The 18008-nt window shown below is 45.4% G+C and overlaps 1 protein-coding gene across 2 annotated transcripts in view; it reads right to left on the reverse strand.

The window, feature by feature from the left end:
* LOC307238995 (filamin-A-interacting protein 1-like) overlaps positions 1-18008 on the reverse strand; it is a 26980-nt gene continuing 8972 nt past the window's right edge. For both annotated transcript variants that reach the window (XM_080012178.1, XM_080012177.1), the window contains exons 2-6: positions 16256-16544; positions 15629-15802; positions 14905-15083; positions 1207-4000; positions 1-713 (exon numbers count right to left, since the gene is read on the reverse strand). In XM_080012178.1, the coding sequence (XP_079868304.1) occupies positions 513-713; positions 1207-4000; positions 14905-15083; positions 15629-15802; positions 16256-16537 (3630 nt within the window). In that variant the 5' untranslated portion in view covers positions 16538-16544 and the 3' untranslated portion in view covers positions 1-512. The remainder of the gene's footprint in view (positions 714-1206; positions 4001-14904; positions 15084-15628; positions 15803-16255; positions 16545-18008) is intronic.

The following is an 18008-nucleotide window of genomic DNA, read 5'->3' on the forward strand; positions in this document are numbered from 1 at the left end:
ATAGTTCATTATAAAATTCTTTAAACATAACAAAAACATTACTTATATAAACAATAATGTCACCTCCGATGAGTCAAACCTTTACAAAATATATCAAGAAAGAGTTGGGATATGTGAGACAAACACTCATTAATGCATGGGGCAGTGAGTAGCAGCAAAGCTTACATTTTTATAAGATAACCCTCAACATTCATATTGAATATATGAAGCATTAGTCTCCACCTACACGTCAGAAACAAATGAGACAGACAAGCACGAAAGCCGATGTAAAATATAAAAATATATACTCAAGATTTTACTTATGGCATTCCACCACGTACTGTGATGTTTAGTCCCTTATGTGGAGTGGATTGAAAGGACAGCTCCACGGTTGCTTTGGCTGTTACGAATCTCCATTGCTCTGTAGCACCATGTTTTCATATCAGTGGGTTTCTATTCAGTGTTATCATTGAAGACCTCATAACCACTCAACGCTTGAGGCCACACAGGCTGATCTTTGCCTCAGGTGAAGCTCAGGCTTTTCCTCCATTTTGAATGTTGTTTAGGGCAGATTTCTTCACTTCTATTCTCATGGGCTGACCCTCTGTCCGAGACTCCAGCTTCACTCCACCTGAGATTCCCAGGACCCCCAAAACAGTCTTTCCCGTCTTCAGATTTTTGGACATAGGGATGCGGGTCAACCCTGTACGGGGTTGGTGGGCCTCGTGCCCACTCTGTTAGACGGAGGAGAAAGAGGGAAAATGAGTAAGAGCAACGCGGCTGGGAATACGGATCAAATCAAATGAGAAATTTAGAAATGTAAATATCTTTAAATTGCTTTATTTCAGACATCAGCCATCTAGATTCCTGTTTGGTATGCCAAGGCTGTTTTGCGTCAGCTAGAGTGCACCGAGTCCTACGAGGCTAACTATGAAGGGAAACATTGTGAAATGACTATATAGTATGTGAGAGTCTAATTGCTGCATGATGGCAGCATGCCACATGGCAACAGCACTGCTGTTCTCAGGCTTGTTTCACCAAAACACCACAATGTTGCCTCCTCAACAAAAATCTGAAGACAAATACAGCAGGGTGCTGTATTTGTCTTCAGATTTTTGTTAATAATCACAACACAACCTAGATACAAAACATAGACACAAACATTAGAGCATTAGTTGAAATGCAACACAATGAACCACAGCCTTAATTTACCTGAAGGGTCCTTACCGTACTTTGTGAAGGCCTGGAAGGGGTGGATGACACCGGGGTTATAGTAATACTGCTCATCACCTTGCTTGGGTTGACCTTTGCAGCAGTGGTAAGGATTTGGCGGGGAGAGCGCAGAACTGTCCCAGTGGATAAAGTCATCTCCTTGGCCTCCGTCCCGGGTCTGACGACCATTTTAGGGCCCATGTTGTTGCCTAGATGAATATGGATCTTGGTGTCGTCGGTGGTCGTGATGATGTTGGTGCTGGTGTTGGTCTTCCTGATGGGCACCGGGACCATCTGTTTCTCTGGAGTGACCTTGAATACAGCCCGGCCCATGGTCATTTCCTGGTGTTCTGGAGAGGCTGATGCATCGGATGCCGTAGAAGTGCTAACGGTCATAATGGAGATAGGGGACAGCGGCCTTGCTGAAGGCCAAACCCTGCCACTATCGGGGGATTTTGCCCTGGATATTGCTGTAATTGTGACTGGAGACTTGGCTCTTTCGGGCCCACGAAGTCCGGTAGTTGACTTTCCCCTTTGGCCATGTGTAGTGTGGGTGGGAATGATTGTGATTTTGGACTTGGGTTGAGCAGGGTTTGGGCTGAGTGGAGTTGAGCTAGAGTAAAAGGCATCAGCTGAGGGGCTTCTGATCTCAAAAGTTGCTGTGCTATTATCTCGGTCTGGCGTCACTCTAATATGCAATGGCTGCCCTTGCTTTTGGGACATAGTCAGTTCTGGGGACAAAGCTTCTCCATCGATATGCAACGTCTTTTCCACACTATTCCCCGGATGGGCCACTTCTTTTTTCCTCATCCAGGGAATCCAAGATTTCTTTATGCCCATGTCACTGCTGGATGAAGGGCAGCGTTCAAGGGCACTCGCCTTCTCAGTTGACTTCTTCAAGCACTTCTGCCTGAGGTTGTTCATGATGTGGTTCTCTTCCTGAACAGATTTCCTGATAAAAACAGCTGGGCAGTCCTCCTCCAATGCCCCGTTTGGTAACACCTCCGTCTGCACTCCTGTCGATGCCATCGCTACATCCATCATTCTCCTCCCATTCAAGCTTGGCCGTAAAGCCCGGCTCTGACGTTTAGTCACCTCCAGCTCTTTGGTCAGATGATTAACCTCAATGCCCATGTTCTTGGCTTTCTCCTCTTCTTCCAAGAACCTCTGTTGTAAGATGGCGTAATCTACCTGGAGCTGGGAAAGCTGGTCTTCTTTGTTCATCAGTTCATGGATTTTCTCCTTGAGAGCCACAACATCCGCTTGCAGGTCTCTGGTTTTAGCCTCCTCTCTTTTGCACTGCTGCCGGAGGTCTTCCTCCTGGCTCGCCTCTTCTCCTTTCTCTATTGCTTTGTTCAGTGCAATCTGACTCCTCATCTCCTCAACCTGCCGGGAGAGAATGTTCGCCTTGTCTTGTTCAGTCAGGAACTTTTTCTCCAAGAGGTCGTACTGATCCTCAGTCTTGATCAAATCTCCCTCGACCACCTCAAGTTGTTTGAGACGGTTTTTCAGATGCTCAATTTCAAAGGTCAGCTCCTTTAATTTGTTATCATCTCTGTTATTATTGTCAGACACTCTTCCCGGTTCACATTTGACCATGTTTGTAATTGGTAACTTTTCCACTTTATCCAACCCATCTAATCTCTTTTTCAGCTGAAGGACCTTAGAATTCAGATCCTTATTTTTATCCATTTCATTAGCTAACTTAGTGCTTAGTTCCCCATTTAGGATGGTGAGAGTCTCTACTTTGGTTTGCATTTCTGATTTTAACTTCAGAAGCTTTTTGCTTTCTTCTATTAATCTCTCAGTCACCTCCCCAACCTTGCCCTGTTCAACGGTGACCATATTGTTTAAATCCTCCTTTTTCTTCTCCTCGGACTTCAACCTTTCCATGACAATTTTTCTTTCATCCATCAAGGCAACAGTCAATGACTTCAGCTTACTCAAGTCATCTTTTAGGCTTAGTTCACACTTTTCCAATCTCAGCTCAGAGGACTCAACCTCTTTCATACGAATCCTTAGTGCTACAAGTTCATCTGAGAGCTCTTTTGTCAAACCCTTCTCTCTTTCCAGAGCGTTGTGTAACTGGGAGCACTCCGCCTTGCTGATACCGAATGTGCCCTCTAACTTTTCCAGATCCATCATTCTTTTCTGGAGCTTCTCAACCTCCACCCTGAGTGCTTTGCTCTTATTATCCTCTTCTTGAAGTCTCTTCCTCAGCTCCTTACACTGACTTTCAGTCTTAGTGATCTCCTCATCCTTGCCCTCCATCTCGAGCATCCGTTTCCGTAGGTTCTCCAGCTCAGTGACCAATGTGGAGTTTCCACACTCTCCTTTGCTCATCTTCTCCCTCACCCCCTGGAGTTCCTCGTCAGATTTCTTTAAAGCCATGTTGCTCTCCTCTAGCTCCTCCACTTGATGAGCAAGCCTCAAAAGATTAGCATTAAGCTGGCGATTTTGGGCCTCCTGACTGGCCAGCTTGGTGCTCATTTCCTCGTGCTGTTGGGTGAACTTGGATGATTTCTCCCTCAGTTCCGCCTCCAGGCTCACCATTCTCTGGCTTTCCTCCTGAGCATGGCCACTGGCCTCGCTCAGGGCATGTTCATGCTGCTGCAGCTGCTGGCTAAGTTCCTGGACGTGCTGGCTCTGTTTGTCCATCTGCTCCAGGTGGAGATGCCGCTCGTCCACCAGCATCAGGGCAAAAGACTTGAGTTTTATCAGCTCCTCCTGCACCTTGGCCAGCCTCTTAGAATGTTCCTTCTCCTTCCGCACCTGATAGGTTTTCTCGTTCTCTAGTAGCCTCTTCAATCTAACAAAGAAGGAAGAAGAAAAAAGGCACCGCAGGTTAGAGATGAGTTTTTACTTATTTCAAATTGGAAACTACATGACTCGATTAGTGGCACTTCAGAAACATATCTCATAAAATCCTATTTGCACAGTTTTCTATCGAGTATATAAAAAAAAATTGTTACTGAAAATGAGTTAGTGTTACACATTTCAAAAAAAGTTAAATGTTTATCTCCTTATATCAGTAAATAACCTCAAACAACAACTACCCACGGACACAGTTTTGTAATTAAATCAAATAATCACGCAAATAAATAAATCAAATAAAACTCAATAATATTATTATGTATAACTCAATTCAGTAAACATTAGTGGATAGAAATTACAAATAAGAAAATATTGATATTTGTAAGACCCTATGATATACACAGTATTCAAGATAACAAATGATAGTTATTTTTAATGCATTTGCTTATCGTAAGTTTTGAAAATTAAGTTGAAGATAGAATGTAAACGGTAAGATACACTGTAGACAAATGCCCCTTCATTTCCCCCCAAACATCTCACCATGGAAAAAAAAAAGAACAGGAGTAACAGCTATGGTAATAAGATATAATATACAGTGCATTTCAATTTAGACATTATGAAGTATATTGAAAGTACAATGAATGTGCAGATAAAAGAGCAGTAACAACATAAAGTGTATCATACATATGTAGAGAATGGCATAAGTATCATAAATATTTTCAATACAAATGTAAATAGCATCAAATACTTATATAGGATGAGAATCTAGGAGAGGATTCCTGAATATAGAATGTGTTGAAAATCTTTGCTCTCAAGAAGACGTGGAAAAAGGGCCCAAACTGGTAGTACTCACCGAGCTAACGTTTGAGACTATATGTTCGTAATTGTTCCAGTGCGAGATGGGATGATAGTTATTTAAGCCAGTGGCTGATGTGAGGGCACGACACATTTTTCCAGTAGATAGCGATCGAACGCTTTGTGTGAGTGAAGCAGAGATCCACCGTTTTCATTTCATGTCCTCTCAAAGATTTTCAGGGTATGGGCCCAAGATGCAGAAGCTGGGACTAAGAGGGATAGGTTTAGAGGTCATTTGGGAAATTATTATTATTTCTTTCCAAAATGTTTGCACCCTTTCACATTACCAAATACAGTGGAGGAGGGTTCCTTTATGAGTTTGACATTTAACACAGGTGTCTAAAGGTGTAAATATATTTACCTTTACAGAGGTAATGTAGGTTCTCATTATCCAGTTGTAATGAATCAGTTTAGGTCTAGAATTTATTGAGAGGCTTTGGGACTTAGTGCTATCCAGCTTCATTCATAATCCAGGAGAGTCTCCTGCAAAACCTCACTCCATGATGCTCTTTCAGAGTCGGATGATTCTTTAGAGTTAGATGAGACTGTATCGTATGGTCGAGCGATCAGGCCTCTGCTATGTTGGCGCTGGGTTGTGAACTGTTATAGCACTGTTTGTTATAGGTGGACAGTTATTGAGTTATTGATTGATTGTTATTGATCAACTGTAAATATTTAAAGAAGCGGGACTGTGGAACATTATGTTATTCTTTGAGCTCATTAAACAATATCAAAGTATGCCCGTTGTAAAGGTCCATCATCCTACTCGTGCCTTTTTCGCGACCACTGCCTGGATCCTAGATCATTTTTCCCAGGTCTGAAGTGCGTGTTACCCCAAATAAGGGAGAAACGAGCTAGAGGTAAAACTTCGCCAAGAGCATTCCTCATGCAATATCAACAGAGTATTTCTAACAAATGGATTGAGAGTGATTTTCTTCAAATCATTACGAGAATCGGAACATGATAGTTAGGATGTGGTCCATTAAAATAATGGTTAGAGTTTAGGGAATCATAAGCCCTGAAAACAAATACTTAACCATGATTCAAGTCGTGTCTGTGGTATCCAAACTGGCAAAGACCTACCGAGCAACTGCCAAACTCCTAATACTGTCATTACCCATCCCTTTTACATTGGCCTGAGAATGAGAAGGTGCAAGTGAAGGCTTTCTAAAGCCCCCTTACTGAGTGCTCTCCTTTTCTCTGAGCTCCTTTCTATGCTGCTCATGTCCGTTCACATCTCACCCTCAGACAAATTACATGCAAAACAGCAATGAATGTAAAGTTGCGCCATGTGTCTGCATGCGCTGCCAGTGCTAGACCAATGGAACACTTAATCACAATATTTTTGCAATGCAAAAACCAAGCAGAATTTGGAACAGCATCCATGAAAAAAACACAGCTCCTGCAAACACAGCAAAAATAGGCTGAACATTTTCCAAACTTACCCCCCCCCCCCCCCCCCCCAATCCCAGATATACTCAAAACAACCTCATACCGTTTAAAAAAAACAGCTTCATGTCCAACTCACCTACACTGTAAGCTCTACAAGAAGCTCGTGAAAACTTTTTCTGCCATTGTACAGAATCCGGTCGAGGGCCCCCTTCTCCACCGTCACGTCCCTAGCACGCCATCAGGACAGTGGAAGGTGAATAAATAACAGTGGAGCACTACCGGACCTCTGGTTGATTATGTCACCTCCACCGCCCTATATATGTGTGTGTGTGCATGTGTGTGTGTGTGTGTGTGTGTGCGTGTGCGTGTGTGTGTGTGTGTGTGTGCACGTGTGTGTGCGTGTGTGCACGTGTGTGCGTGCGTGCGTGCGTGCGTGCGTGCGTGCGTGAATTTGTGTGCGTGTGGGAGGGTACAGCACTAGTTTGGGCTCCGTGAAGGGGGTGGGACCTTTGCCAGAAGGAGGCGCTCTGCAAAACTCCCCCCCTGAATGTGTTCACTTTTTGTTTTTTAACACTTTTTCACTCCCGTGAAACGGAGGGAAAACAAACAACACAAACAGAAAAACATACCTGCCTGGGATTGTGTCTCAAAATGATTATAATGTTGAGTTGAAGTTACTCCCGTCCAAACAAATAACCAACCCCCGCCCCCCCCCAAGAAAAATAAGGAAATTGCCTTCTCAGACATGGGAGCTTTAGTCTCACTGGTATATGAGACAGGACAGCGATAGGTCTGCTATAATTCCACCTGGTGGGGAAACAGACCTGAGCTGCTCACTGTAATGTGAAAAGCAGATACTGTGCTGCGTGGATGAGCCAGGTCCGCCCCCTCGAGGTGGAGGAGACCCGCGGAGGACAGAATGGAACCGTGACTAAAGCTTTATGAGGTGTTGCATGAACTGCTGCATAGGACGGTACGGGAGAAGAATAAACACTGCCTTATTGTATCTGATATATTGGCGGAAGTGGGCGGTATAAGGGAAATGTAGAGATTATAGAGAAGGTAATACAGATTTGGTATTTAAGCTGAACGACATCTTTCAAAGCAGCTTCAATTAGACATTATAAATTTAGGATACGCACTCTACGACAATACACAACTGCATTTGTTTTTATCTTCTTTGCCTCCTCTTCACTGCTAAGTGGGATCGGTAAGGTTGGCTACTGTATAGAGGAGTCATCCTGATCCCAGCATAGAGCGTTCCATAATCATACTTCCACCGCCAGAAGAATCTGACACCTTAGCGATCGGCGGGCTAAAATGGACGTCCGGCGAAGGTTAGAGCGATGATGTCAGGGGCGCTCGGCGGCGCTGGCCAAGTCACGTGGCTGAAGCAGCTTGACCCTGAGGCCGAAGGCAAGGCTCCACACCGTCACTACGGATGTCCAAGCGGGAAGACGTATCCGTGGTATACGTGGCAACCCGAGAGCACTTGCAGTGCCTGGTAGAAATCCACCATCATGAACTACAGTACATGTAGTCCACACACACTGTAGAACGTATAACCATAGAACCTATAGCTATGGCATGGTCTCTCACTCCTTTTCGTTTCCAGGTTATTAAAATATGTCCGTTCTCCGAGTGCACATTTCGAGAGAACACAGGTGCAATCTGGACCGCATCGACAGGAAAAAAAAAAAAAAAAAAAAGCACACTGCGCTCATCGCGGAACAGCATTTCACTCATCCCATGCTTTCTGGCGGAATTTGCTCGGAGGCTTAGCAGTCCGTCTATTAGGGGGGACGCCGAGGATTGAAGCAGACCCGAGCTGCCAAAGAGCTGTCAAAACAATGTGATGCACGGCAATGGCCGCTCTTGACAGAGAAAAACACATTAAGTGCTTACCAAGAGAGCCCCGGCGATAGTGTACAGTAGAAGAGATGGATGTTCTGTTAAAAGAGGGAAATCAGATGCAAAGTGGCCATGGGGCCATTTGAGCGGAAACACAACAGACCTTTAACGGCGTGTGTGCCGCCTCCTGTAGGATGTTAGATTAAGGTGTTTGTTTTTTGTCCCATAACAATTTGTGAAAAGGAAAAAATAAAGGCAATCACGTTAACCGCAACAGTTGCTCGCCTTGTGGATCCACTGTGGGTCCTCAAACATCTTTTCCGTGTGACTCAAAATGTCCATACCGCACCCTCAGGAATGGGAGGTGTTTTTCTCCCCATTATGTTTTCACCTCCTGACGTACAAATTGCTGTGTTGTTGGAAGGGGTGTTAATCACCGATGGCTACAAGTCAGAAGCAACCTTTTTGGCGCCCACTGATCACATTCCGAGGAATGCTATAGGCTTTTTCTTTTTTACATTCCTCATACTCGCCAAGATGGCAGGAGGTGATGTGGCTGATAAGGAGGGAATGATGAGATCCTTCAAAGAGCAGATGTCAGAGCAAGCGCCGTACACGTGATGGACATACTGTCTGTGTGTGTGTGTGTGTGTGTGTGTGTGTGTGTGTGTGTGTGTGTGTGTGTGTGTGTGTGTGTGGCTATGACTAAAATCTGGTGAACCAGCATGTCTTCTGCATGTTTCTGTGTGTGAGTAAGTAAATGTGTACAATGTGCACAACCACCAAAATGAACATCTACAGAGTCCTTGGATATTGCAACCCTCCAGTTGACCCACTGTTCCATTGATCAATCCATCCATCCACCCATCCATCCACCCACCCACCCACCCATCCATCCATCCATCCATCCATCCCTCCCCAAAACTCCAAGCCAGCCTTTCAGGAACCAAAGTGTAGCAAATCAGTTTTTATGTCCTACTCTTGCCCTGGTCATGGGGAATTTGGGCTCTGCAGGTGCTGAAACATCAACCGCCAACACATGTCCCCTTCGATCTCCCAGCAGGGTGAGAGAGGGCGGCCTGTAAACAAGCCAGGGAACCTGCTGGAAACTACCTGGCATGGGAAGGAGGTCGCCTCCGTTTGTGCACTCGATCCGGTCAACCTTAACCCGAGCCTATAGGATCAAGTGGAGCAGGACTCCCCGCCAATAATGTGCACCCAGCTCAGGCTTATATCAGCACATTCACCTCCTGTTCGGGTCTCGTAGCTTAGACTGACTGGTTAATTGGTTTTCAGGTTCATATATTACCATTGAGCCAACTCCTACTGTCATTTAACTTCCCTCAAGGTAGATCAGACGACATACCGGCAACCCCTCTTTGATCGCTCCTCCGCTGTACCTCCAAACTCAACCATGCGCACATTTCAGCTCCAGGTGAAACGTGTCTCCGAGCCAATCACAGCCGAATGTCGCTCGGCCGAGAACCCCGAGCGAAGCTCCAGTTCACGGAAACAAATAAGTGTCGTAGTACTATTCCATAGTACGAGCACGAGAAACAGTATTCATTTCTCAGCCGAGACACAATGTGACATGACATGAAGAGGAATCCGATGCAGTCCTAAAGATACCCATGCCAGCATGTTTTTCCTTTTCTAAAGATAAAACAAAGACACGCTCCTCTGGTCTAACTCACTAGTCGCCGAAACCATCGCTTGCAACATGTGAAAAGACTGAGCAGCGGATTCCTTGGGTGGGGCTAAATCGTGACTCCATAAACACCATGTCGGAATCGAAGCATCAGCGGTGGGATAAGCCGGAACCAACCCAAAACGAAAAAGAACCGTCACGTTGGCGGGCCGCGGCGCCCCCGACGTGGCCACCGGTTATTCACAACAATGTAAACGTTTCACACGATCAACGTGACTGGGCGTGGTTTCAGCACCTTCAGCGGACACACCCCCAGCATTTCAGAGCAGAGGGAACTGCCGATTTTTGAAACCAAATTTGACATATTTTGGCGATTTTTTCCGATCATTCAAATTTGGCCGGGTGGTTAAAAACACATTTTTCCTGTGGTGTGACAAACTCAGAACATTTATCTTTGCTCTACGGGGAGTTGAATCATTTACCGCTGCATTGTTTTTTAAACCGTGACGAAAAAACTCTTTCTCCCTCTGGGATGCCTGCCAGGGAAGTATAGACTTCGACCCAAGGTATGCGCCTTGTCTCTCAGCTCTCATGGTCTGTGATGGCCTCTGGACTGTCATGACAGTGATTTAGCTTCCACGGTCTGTTTCCTGTGTCGTCTGCTAAAAGCTGAGGGGAAGGAGGGCTGAGCGATGGTGTGTGTGTGAGAGCGTGTCCGCTGGGTGAGACCATTTGAAGTTTTGACAGTGTATGAAATGCAGCAGGAAGTGTACGAGCGGCCCACAGGTCTGCCCCGCAGATGACACACACACGCATGCATGTACATACAACACACACACACACACACACACACACACACACACGCACACACACACACACAGAAGAACACACAGACGTACACACACACTCACGTACACATGCTACAGTTGTTATCACACACACACATGCACACACATGCACACCCATGCACCCATGTACATACCACACACACATACACACACACGGACACACTCACATACACTTGCTACAGTTGTTATCACACACACACACACGCACACACACACTCTTGACACACGCTACAGTTCTATTCACACACAGACGAACACACACACACACACACACACACACACACACACACACACACAAAGACACACACACACACACACACACACACACATACACATGCTACAGTTGTTATCACACACACACACGCACACACACACTCTTGACACACGCTACAGTTCTATTCACACACAGACGAACACACACACACACACACACACACACACACACACACACATACACACATACACATGCTACAGTTGTTATATTGCTTGGACGCAAATTCTAGGCTACATACTGCACACTAAAATCAAACGCATAGTATACAAATCACATAAAAATAAATTGACAAATGTATGTACACAACCCAACTCAACTCCAAAGTCTAAAACCTTGTGGGGGAATCCGAATCAGAATCGGTTTTATGTGGCTGAGTACATTTCTATATACGAAGAATTTAACTCGGTGCATTGTTGTACTGTACAAAGTCAGACAGCCAGACAGGTAAGACTAAAAAAGCTTCACAATCTAGAAACAAAATATACAGAATATACAAATAGGGCTAAGTGACAGTAGGGTGGCGGCAAATTTACATTTCTGTACAGAATAATATGAATATGGATGAAGTATAGGTGTAAATCATATGATAATTAGAGGTCCAAATAAGAACTATGCAATACAATAACAGATTAAATCCATCCATCCAAGGTGTTTAACGGAGAATGAGATGCGCCTGAGGTTGCCACCTTTTACTCGCCCCAAATCTCATCGAGCGACCGAGGACAAGGTGTGATTTGTTTATGCGGATGAATGGAGGTGGCGGGCGTTCAGCACGTAGTTCCAGTTGGCAGACGTCTCAGGACACGTAGCGGTCACGGCTGCGGACAAGCAACTGTCCCCTCAACAGCTTTCCTCTTTTGTGAGCAGTTTTAGTTTGTCGGGCCCCTCCCGCGCGGGGCACATTATTTGCACCGACACGCACGCACGCACACACGGACAGACAGAGACACACAGACAAAGCCGTGCTTTTTAGATGGCGAGACCCTCTGCTATGGCAAAGTCGTTGGTGAAGTCGCTTCGGTTCCCACACTTGGTTGCCTGATGCGACGGGGACCGTGGCAAGCGGCCTCAATGAGAGCAGGACGGGCGAGGGAGGTTTACTGTGGGAACTTCCACTGAGACGGAAGGCCCATTGCATCACTTGACAGGGTTGTTGTTTTTCCTTTTCTTTTCCATAGGTATCACTTATTAATACAAACCGGCGAACACAAAGACACACGCACACACACACACACACACACACACACACACACAAGCACGCACGCAGACACACACAATCACACACACACACACACACACACACACACACACACACACACGCAAAGCCTTGCTTTATAGATCGCGAGACCCTCTGCTATAGCAAGCTGTTTTAACGTTGAATCCATAGAACGAACTTGTCACTTTATACTTATATTTTAGTTACTAGTTGCTCTTCCAACACCAACTATTTTAGTTTTTCTAGTCAAAATGTATGAATTGCTAGTACTTATTTATGAGATACTAGTTACTATTCCAGTGGTTACTAGTAACTATCGCAATGTTACCGGTAACAATTTGGACAATTTTGTCATTGAATTTCTTGCTGTTACTCGTAAAAAAAAAAAAAAAAAAAGGTTTTACCAGCAACAATGTATTTTTTACCGGTCAGGAGAATTCACGGTGCGTTCCATTTGAACTGGGAAGTCAGAATTCCCGAGTTCCCAGTCGGAAATTTCTACTGGAACACCCCCTCAGATCGGAGCAGTCCATTCCCCGCTCCCATATTTGTTCTGTGGTTGTCTGCTGTGTATTCCCAAAGAGCAGGCGCAACCAATGAGGCGTCCATCTTAGTGTTTCGATTTGCTGTACTGGAATGTGGCCGACGCGGCTGTGACGTCATTCCACACCATTACTAGTCAAAACAGCTTGTTGATAGTTGAATTTCAAATGTAACAAGTAAAAAATAAAATGTTACCAATAACAATTGGAAAATACACAAGTCCCTAATGAAAAGTGACTAAATGGAAGTAGATACTAGTAACTATCAGAATAGATACTGGTCAGAGGCAAATATTTAATATCTGAAACACAGAGTCCCATAGTATTTAATGACTAAATTGTCCAAACTGTTAAGAGTAGATAGCCATTAGTAACAATCTGAATAGTTACTAGTATCTAATACATAAGTACTAGTACCTCATACATTTCAACGAGTAAAACTAAAGTAGTTACTAGTAACTGTTGGAATAGCAACGACTGTAGTAACCCAAACATAAGTACTAGTAACGTTTCAATTCAAAATCTTTTTTTTTCTTTTACTAGTAACAGCAAGGAATTCAATGACAAAATTGTCCAAATTGTTACGAGTAACATCGCAATTGTTACTAGTAACAATCTGAAGAGTTACTAGTATATAGAAATAAGTGCTATTAGCTCATATATTTTGTGTAGTAAAACTAAAGTAGCTACTCGTAACTGTTGGAATAGCAACTAGTAACTAAAATAGAAGTACCAGTACCATGTTTAAAGTGCTATGGATTCAGTGTGAAAGCATCTTGCCATGCTCCGCGGACATCACCACCTCGTCCTCCCTCACCATCATCGTCCTCCCTCCCCACACATCTCCACCTCGTCCTCCCTCACCACACATCTCCACCTCACCTCCAACACCTGCCCGCCTCGTCACTTTGCGTTTATCTTTGCGCCCGAACCTCTTTACACCCAGTCGTCATCTTCTTCGTCCTTCCTTCTTCATCCTCCACAAACTCCCACGTTTCCTCAAACTTCCACCTTTCTCTTACCTTTTCCACCACCTTTCTCATACCTTTCCTATACCTTCCTCCTACCATTCCCACCACCTTTTACCCACCTTTCCCCACTCTTCGACAACATTGTCCCCATCTTTCCACCACCTTTCACCCACCTTTCTCCTCCCTTTTCTCCACATTTCCCCATTTTTTGCCACCACTTTTCTCCTACCTTTTCCACCACCTTTCTCCTACTTCTCCTCCACCTTTCTCCTACCTTTTCACCGCCTTTTACCCACCTTTCCCTACACTTCCCCAAAATGATCCCCATCTTCCACCACCTTTCCTCCACTTTTCTCCTACCTTTTCCACCACGTCTCCTACCTCTCCTCCTCCTTCCTCCTACTTTTCACCACCTTTTACCCACCTTTCCCTACACTTCTCAAAAATAATCCCCATTTTCCACCACCTTTCCTCCATATTTCTCCTCAATTTTCCACCACCTTTCTCCCACCTCTCCTCCACCTTCCATCTACCTTTCCACCACCTTTTACCCACCTTTCCCGACTCTTCCCCAACATTGTCCCTATCTTTCCACCACCTTTCCTCCACATTTCTCCCTCATTTTCCACCAACTTTCTCCTACTTCTCCTCCACCTTTCTCCTACCTTTTCACCGCCTTTTACCCACCTTTCCCTACATTTCCCCAAAATGATCCCCATCTTCCACCACCTTTCCTTCACCTTTCTCCTACCTTTTCCACCACCTTTCTCCCACCTCTCCTCCACCTTCCTCCTACTTTTCCACCACCTTTTACCCACCTTTCCCGACTCTTCCTCAACATTGTCCCCACCTTTCCACCACCTTTAACCCACCTTTCCCCACTCTTCTACAACATTGTCCCAATTTTTCCATCACCTTTCCTCCACATTTCTCCTCCATTTTCCACCACCTTTCTTATACCTCTCCTCCACCTTCCTCCTACCTTTTCCACCACTTTTCTCATACCTTTCTTATACCTTCCTCCTACCTTTCTACCACCTTTTACCCACCTTTCCTCACTCTTCTACAACATTGTCCCCATCTTTCCACCACCTTTCCTCCACATTTCTCCTCCATTTTCCTCCACCCTTCGCCTACCTTTTCCACCACATGTCTCCTACCTCTCCTCCACCTTCCTCCTACCTTTTCACCACCTTTTTTACCCACCTTTCCCCACTCTTTTTTACCCAAAATTGCCCCCATCTTTCCACCACCTTTCACCTCCCCTTTCCACCACATTTTCCCCATCTTTCCTGCACCCACCTTTCCCTCTCCTGCTCCAGGAGGTTGGTGAAGTCGTCGCTCTTGTTCATGTAGTCGACGTGCTTGCGCTTCTCCGTGTCCAGCTCGTGCACCGTGCGGCGGTGGCATTTCTCGGCCAGCAGCAGTTGCCCCAGCATGCGGCGATACGTCTCCTTGTGCTTCTCCTGCAAGCGCTCCAGCTGAGGGCGGCGTAGGGCAGGCACACATACACACAAGGCTTTTACGCTCATCCTAACATCATATTGATGTTTTATTCAGTTCTGATACTTCTGTTGATTCATTTTTACATTATTATTTGCGTCATTGTTTCTAGTTTCTGAAATCCTCTCGCATTCTCCTCTCCGTTACGCTGTTACCCCTGTTGAGAGAAGCTCGAAGACGGATTTCATTGCCAGAAGCTTTGTGTTGTGATTGCGCGTTAGACAACTAATACACTGAAAACAACACACACACACACACACACACACACACACACACACACGGTTACATTGATCACAAAGTATTATATTTATACTATAGAAGCCTATACAAGCAACGTGAAACAGGCCATAAACACCTATTTGTTGCACTGCGTACAGTACTATTGTACTTTCCAGGCTGCCGGACATCGAGACATTTTAGCAGGTTATCCGTTTTCATCAACATGTGATTTATTGTGGATGCGAGGCCATTATTTCACAGCTGTGACACGGACATTCTCGGTGTCCGACAGCGGGTGTCTGACCTCGGCCATGGGCTTTTGGTAGGCGTGGTGGTTTTGTGGTTTAGTGCCAGTGATGAGGCCGTCGCGCTGCAGGGCCTGGAGGACCGCGCCTGGCACCGCAGAACCGTAGCGCGACTCGGGCAGCTCTGGAGCAGCCTGCCTGGACCTCAGGATGCAGATCACGTCTTCTCTGGCCTGAAAACACCGACATACATATGATACTGGTTGTTGTAGCCTGATTAAAATACGACTGTAATACTCTCTGTTACAGACTGCTGGGCAATCGTGTGTCTATTAAGACGTCAGTGGTTTGATCTTTGTGGGTATATATCTCTAAATGATGGCTATTCCAGATCATAGATCAGCACATTATAACTCAGGGTCAACAGAGACAACACCAGTCACAGGCCTGTGTATTTTCTCTGGTATGTCTTACTGCCGACTCCAACCACAAGATAGTGCTATAGTGCTAGAAAATTACAGACTGCTGCACTCCAAGGCAAGCGGCAGGCATTTTTCATACAAACCAACTGTGTTCTACCGCATCATACCACCATTCGGCATCACGCCATATTTCTCGTTCCTCGTAACTGCCGTCAATCGTAGGGTGTGTAGCGGCACAAGGTCAAACATCCACCACGAACCCACCTGAACCTCCCCCTCCATGATGCCCAGCAGCCTGAGCAGGTCCTCTTTAGACTGACCCATGAGGCCCGATCGTTGCTCTCCCGCCTCTCCTTCTCCGGAATCCACCGGTGACTTCTCTCGCTCGGACGTGAGCTCCACTTCCTGGCTCTCCTCTTGCTGTTGAACTTTGAGGCTCTTCATAGGTAGGGCCACTTCCTGCTGTGGGTGGATGTCGCGGTCGCCCTGGGGCACCCCGAGGACCCCGTTGGCCGGGCTCTCAACCCCGTTGCTTTTGGACCTCATGTTCTACCTAGGCACACAACCAAAGCAGAAAAAAACCCCAAAATAAAAAACTGTGTTTTAAAGTTATATTACAAGGACGAATTTCACATAGAATGTACACATAGATTTCGTGGAACAAATCTAATAGAACATGTTGAGAAAATGTTGTCTTCGTTGTCAGTTGCTGCCATATCAGCATTGTCTTTTGTTCATGTTATGGTAGGTTATGAGAGCTTTTCACAGTGGAAGGTTTAATTGCATTTTATTGCTCGTTCACTCAAAAGCTGCTTGGTTTTTTTCCACCTGATTTACATCATCGGATATTATATTGCTCTCGAAAAAGCTTGCAATGGTGGCAGAGAAAATGAATCAACAAGTGGCAGAATAAAAGAGAGGTGCAAAGGGCAGTTGGCATGCAGCTGTGAGTGAAGTGCACATCACTAGTTACTGTGTGTTATTATACACCGCTAAAACGAGGAGACGCACGCGGCATTCTTAAGAGGACCGTGAAGGCAAAGAGAAGTGTGGAAAAGGGTCGATGGAAAGAAATGAATTGGATGAAAAGAGAGAAAAGGAGAAGAGCAAACAAAGATGAAGACTTGGAGCCTTTGAATGTCTTCATATCACAACTCCTTATCGGTTGGCGGGGCAATAAGATTCAATAACACACACATGCACACGCACGCACGCACGCACGCACACACACACACACACAAAACCATGTATTTATGTATGTGTGTGTGTGTGTGTGTGTGTGTGTGTGTGTGTGTCTGTGAATTTAACAATGTGTCAAGACGATTGTGTTTCTGACACACCCTGTTCCCTCATAATATCATCATAAGGGTGGTGTGCGTCTCATGTGTATCTCATAAGCACTGACTGCACTCCTGGCACCATGACAATTCTTTTTTTTCTTTGTCTCTCCTTGCCTCGTTCTGATATTGCAAACAAACTTCCCAGATGTGTAGGTTTGGAACTTTGCTCTGAACATGTGCCGTGGAGTGCATGACGCCTACAGCACAATTGAATAATATTATTTAACCGCAAACTTGACTGCAGTAGTGCGGCGAGATCGCTTCGGGAGGCTTACGGTCAACAGTCACAGGCCATATATTCACTGTTGAGTCATACTGTGTCATTATTGGTCAAGAAAACCATTGTGGGTCACCAGAAAGGAACTGAAAACATTTATTTGTGTGTGTGTGTGGGGGGGGGGGGGGGGGGTGGTGGTGGTGGAGCAGTTTTTAAAGTTAGCCTTTAACTATTTTTGTTGTTTTTGCATGTGAAGCACATAGAGTCCCTGTTGCTATGAAAAGTCCCGTACGGATGAAATTGACTTTATTTGACTTGTTTCCATCAGCGAGCGTGCGTGTGTGTGTGCGTGCGTGCGTGCGTGTGTGTGTGTGTGTGCGTGTGCGTGTGTGTAATCTACACCTCCGGGACGCCGAACAAGTGTGCTCCGTTTGATAGGTTTCAGATAAGGCCTCGGCAG

The sequence above is a fragment of the Zeus faber genome (assembly GCF_960531495.2).
Source record: "Zeus faber genome assembly, chromosome: 13".
Classification (NCBI taxonomy): Eukaryota; Metazoa; Chordata; class Actinopteri; order Zeiformes; family Zeidae; genus Zeus; species Zeus faber.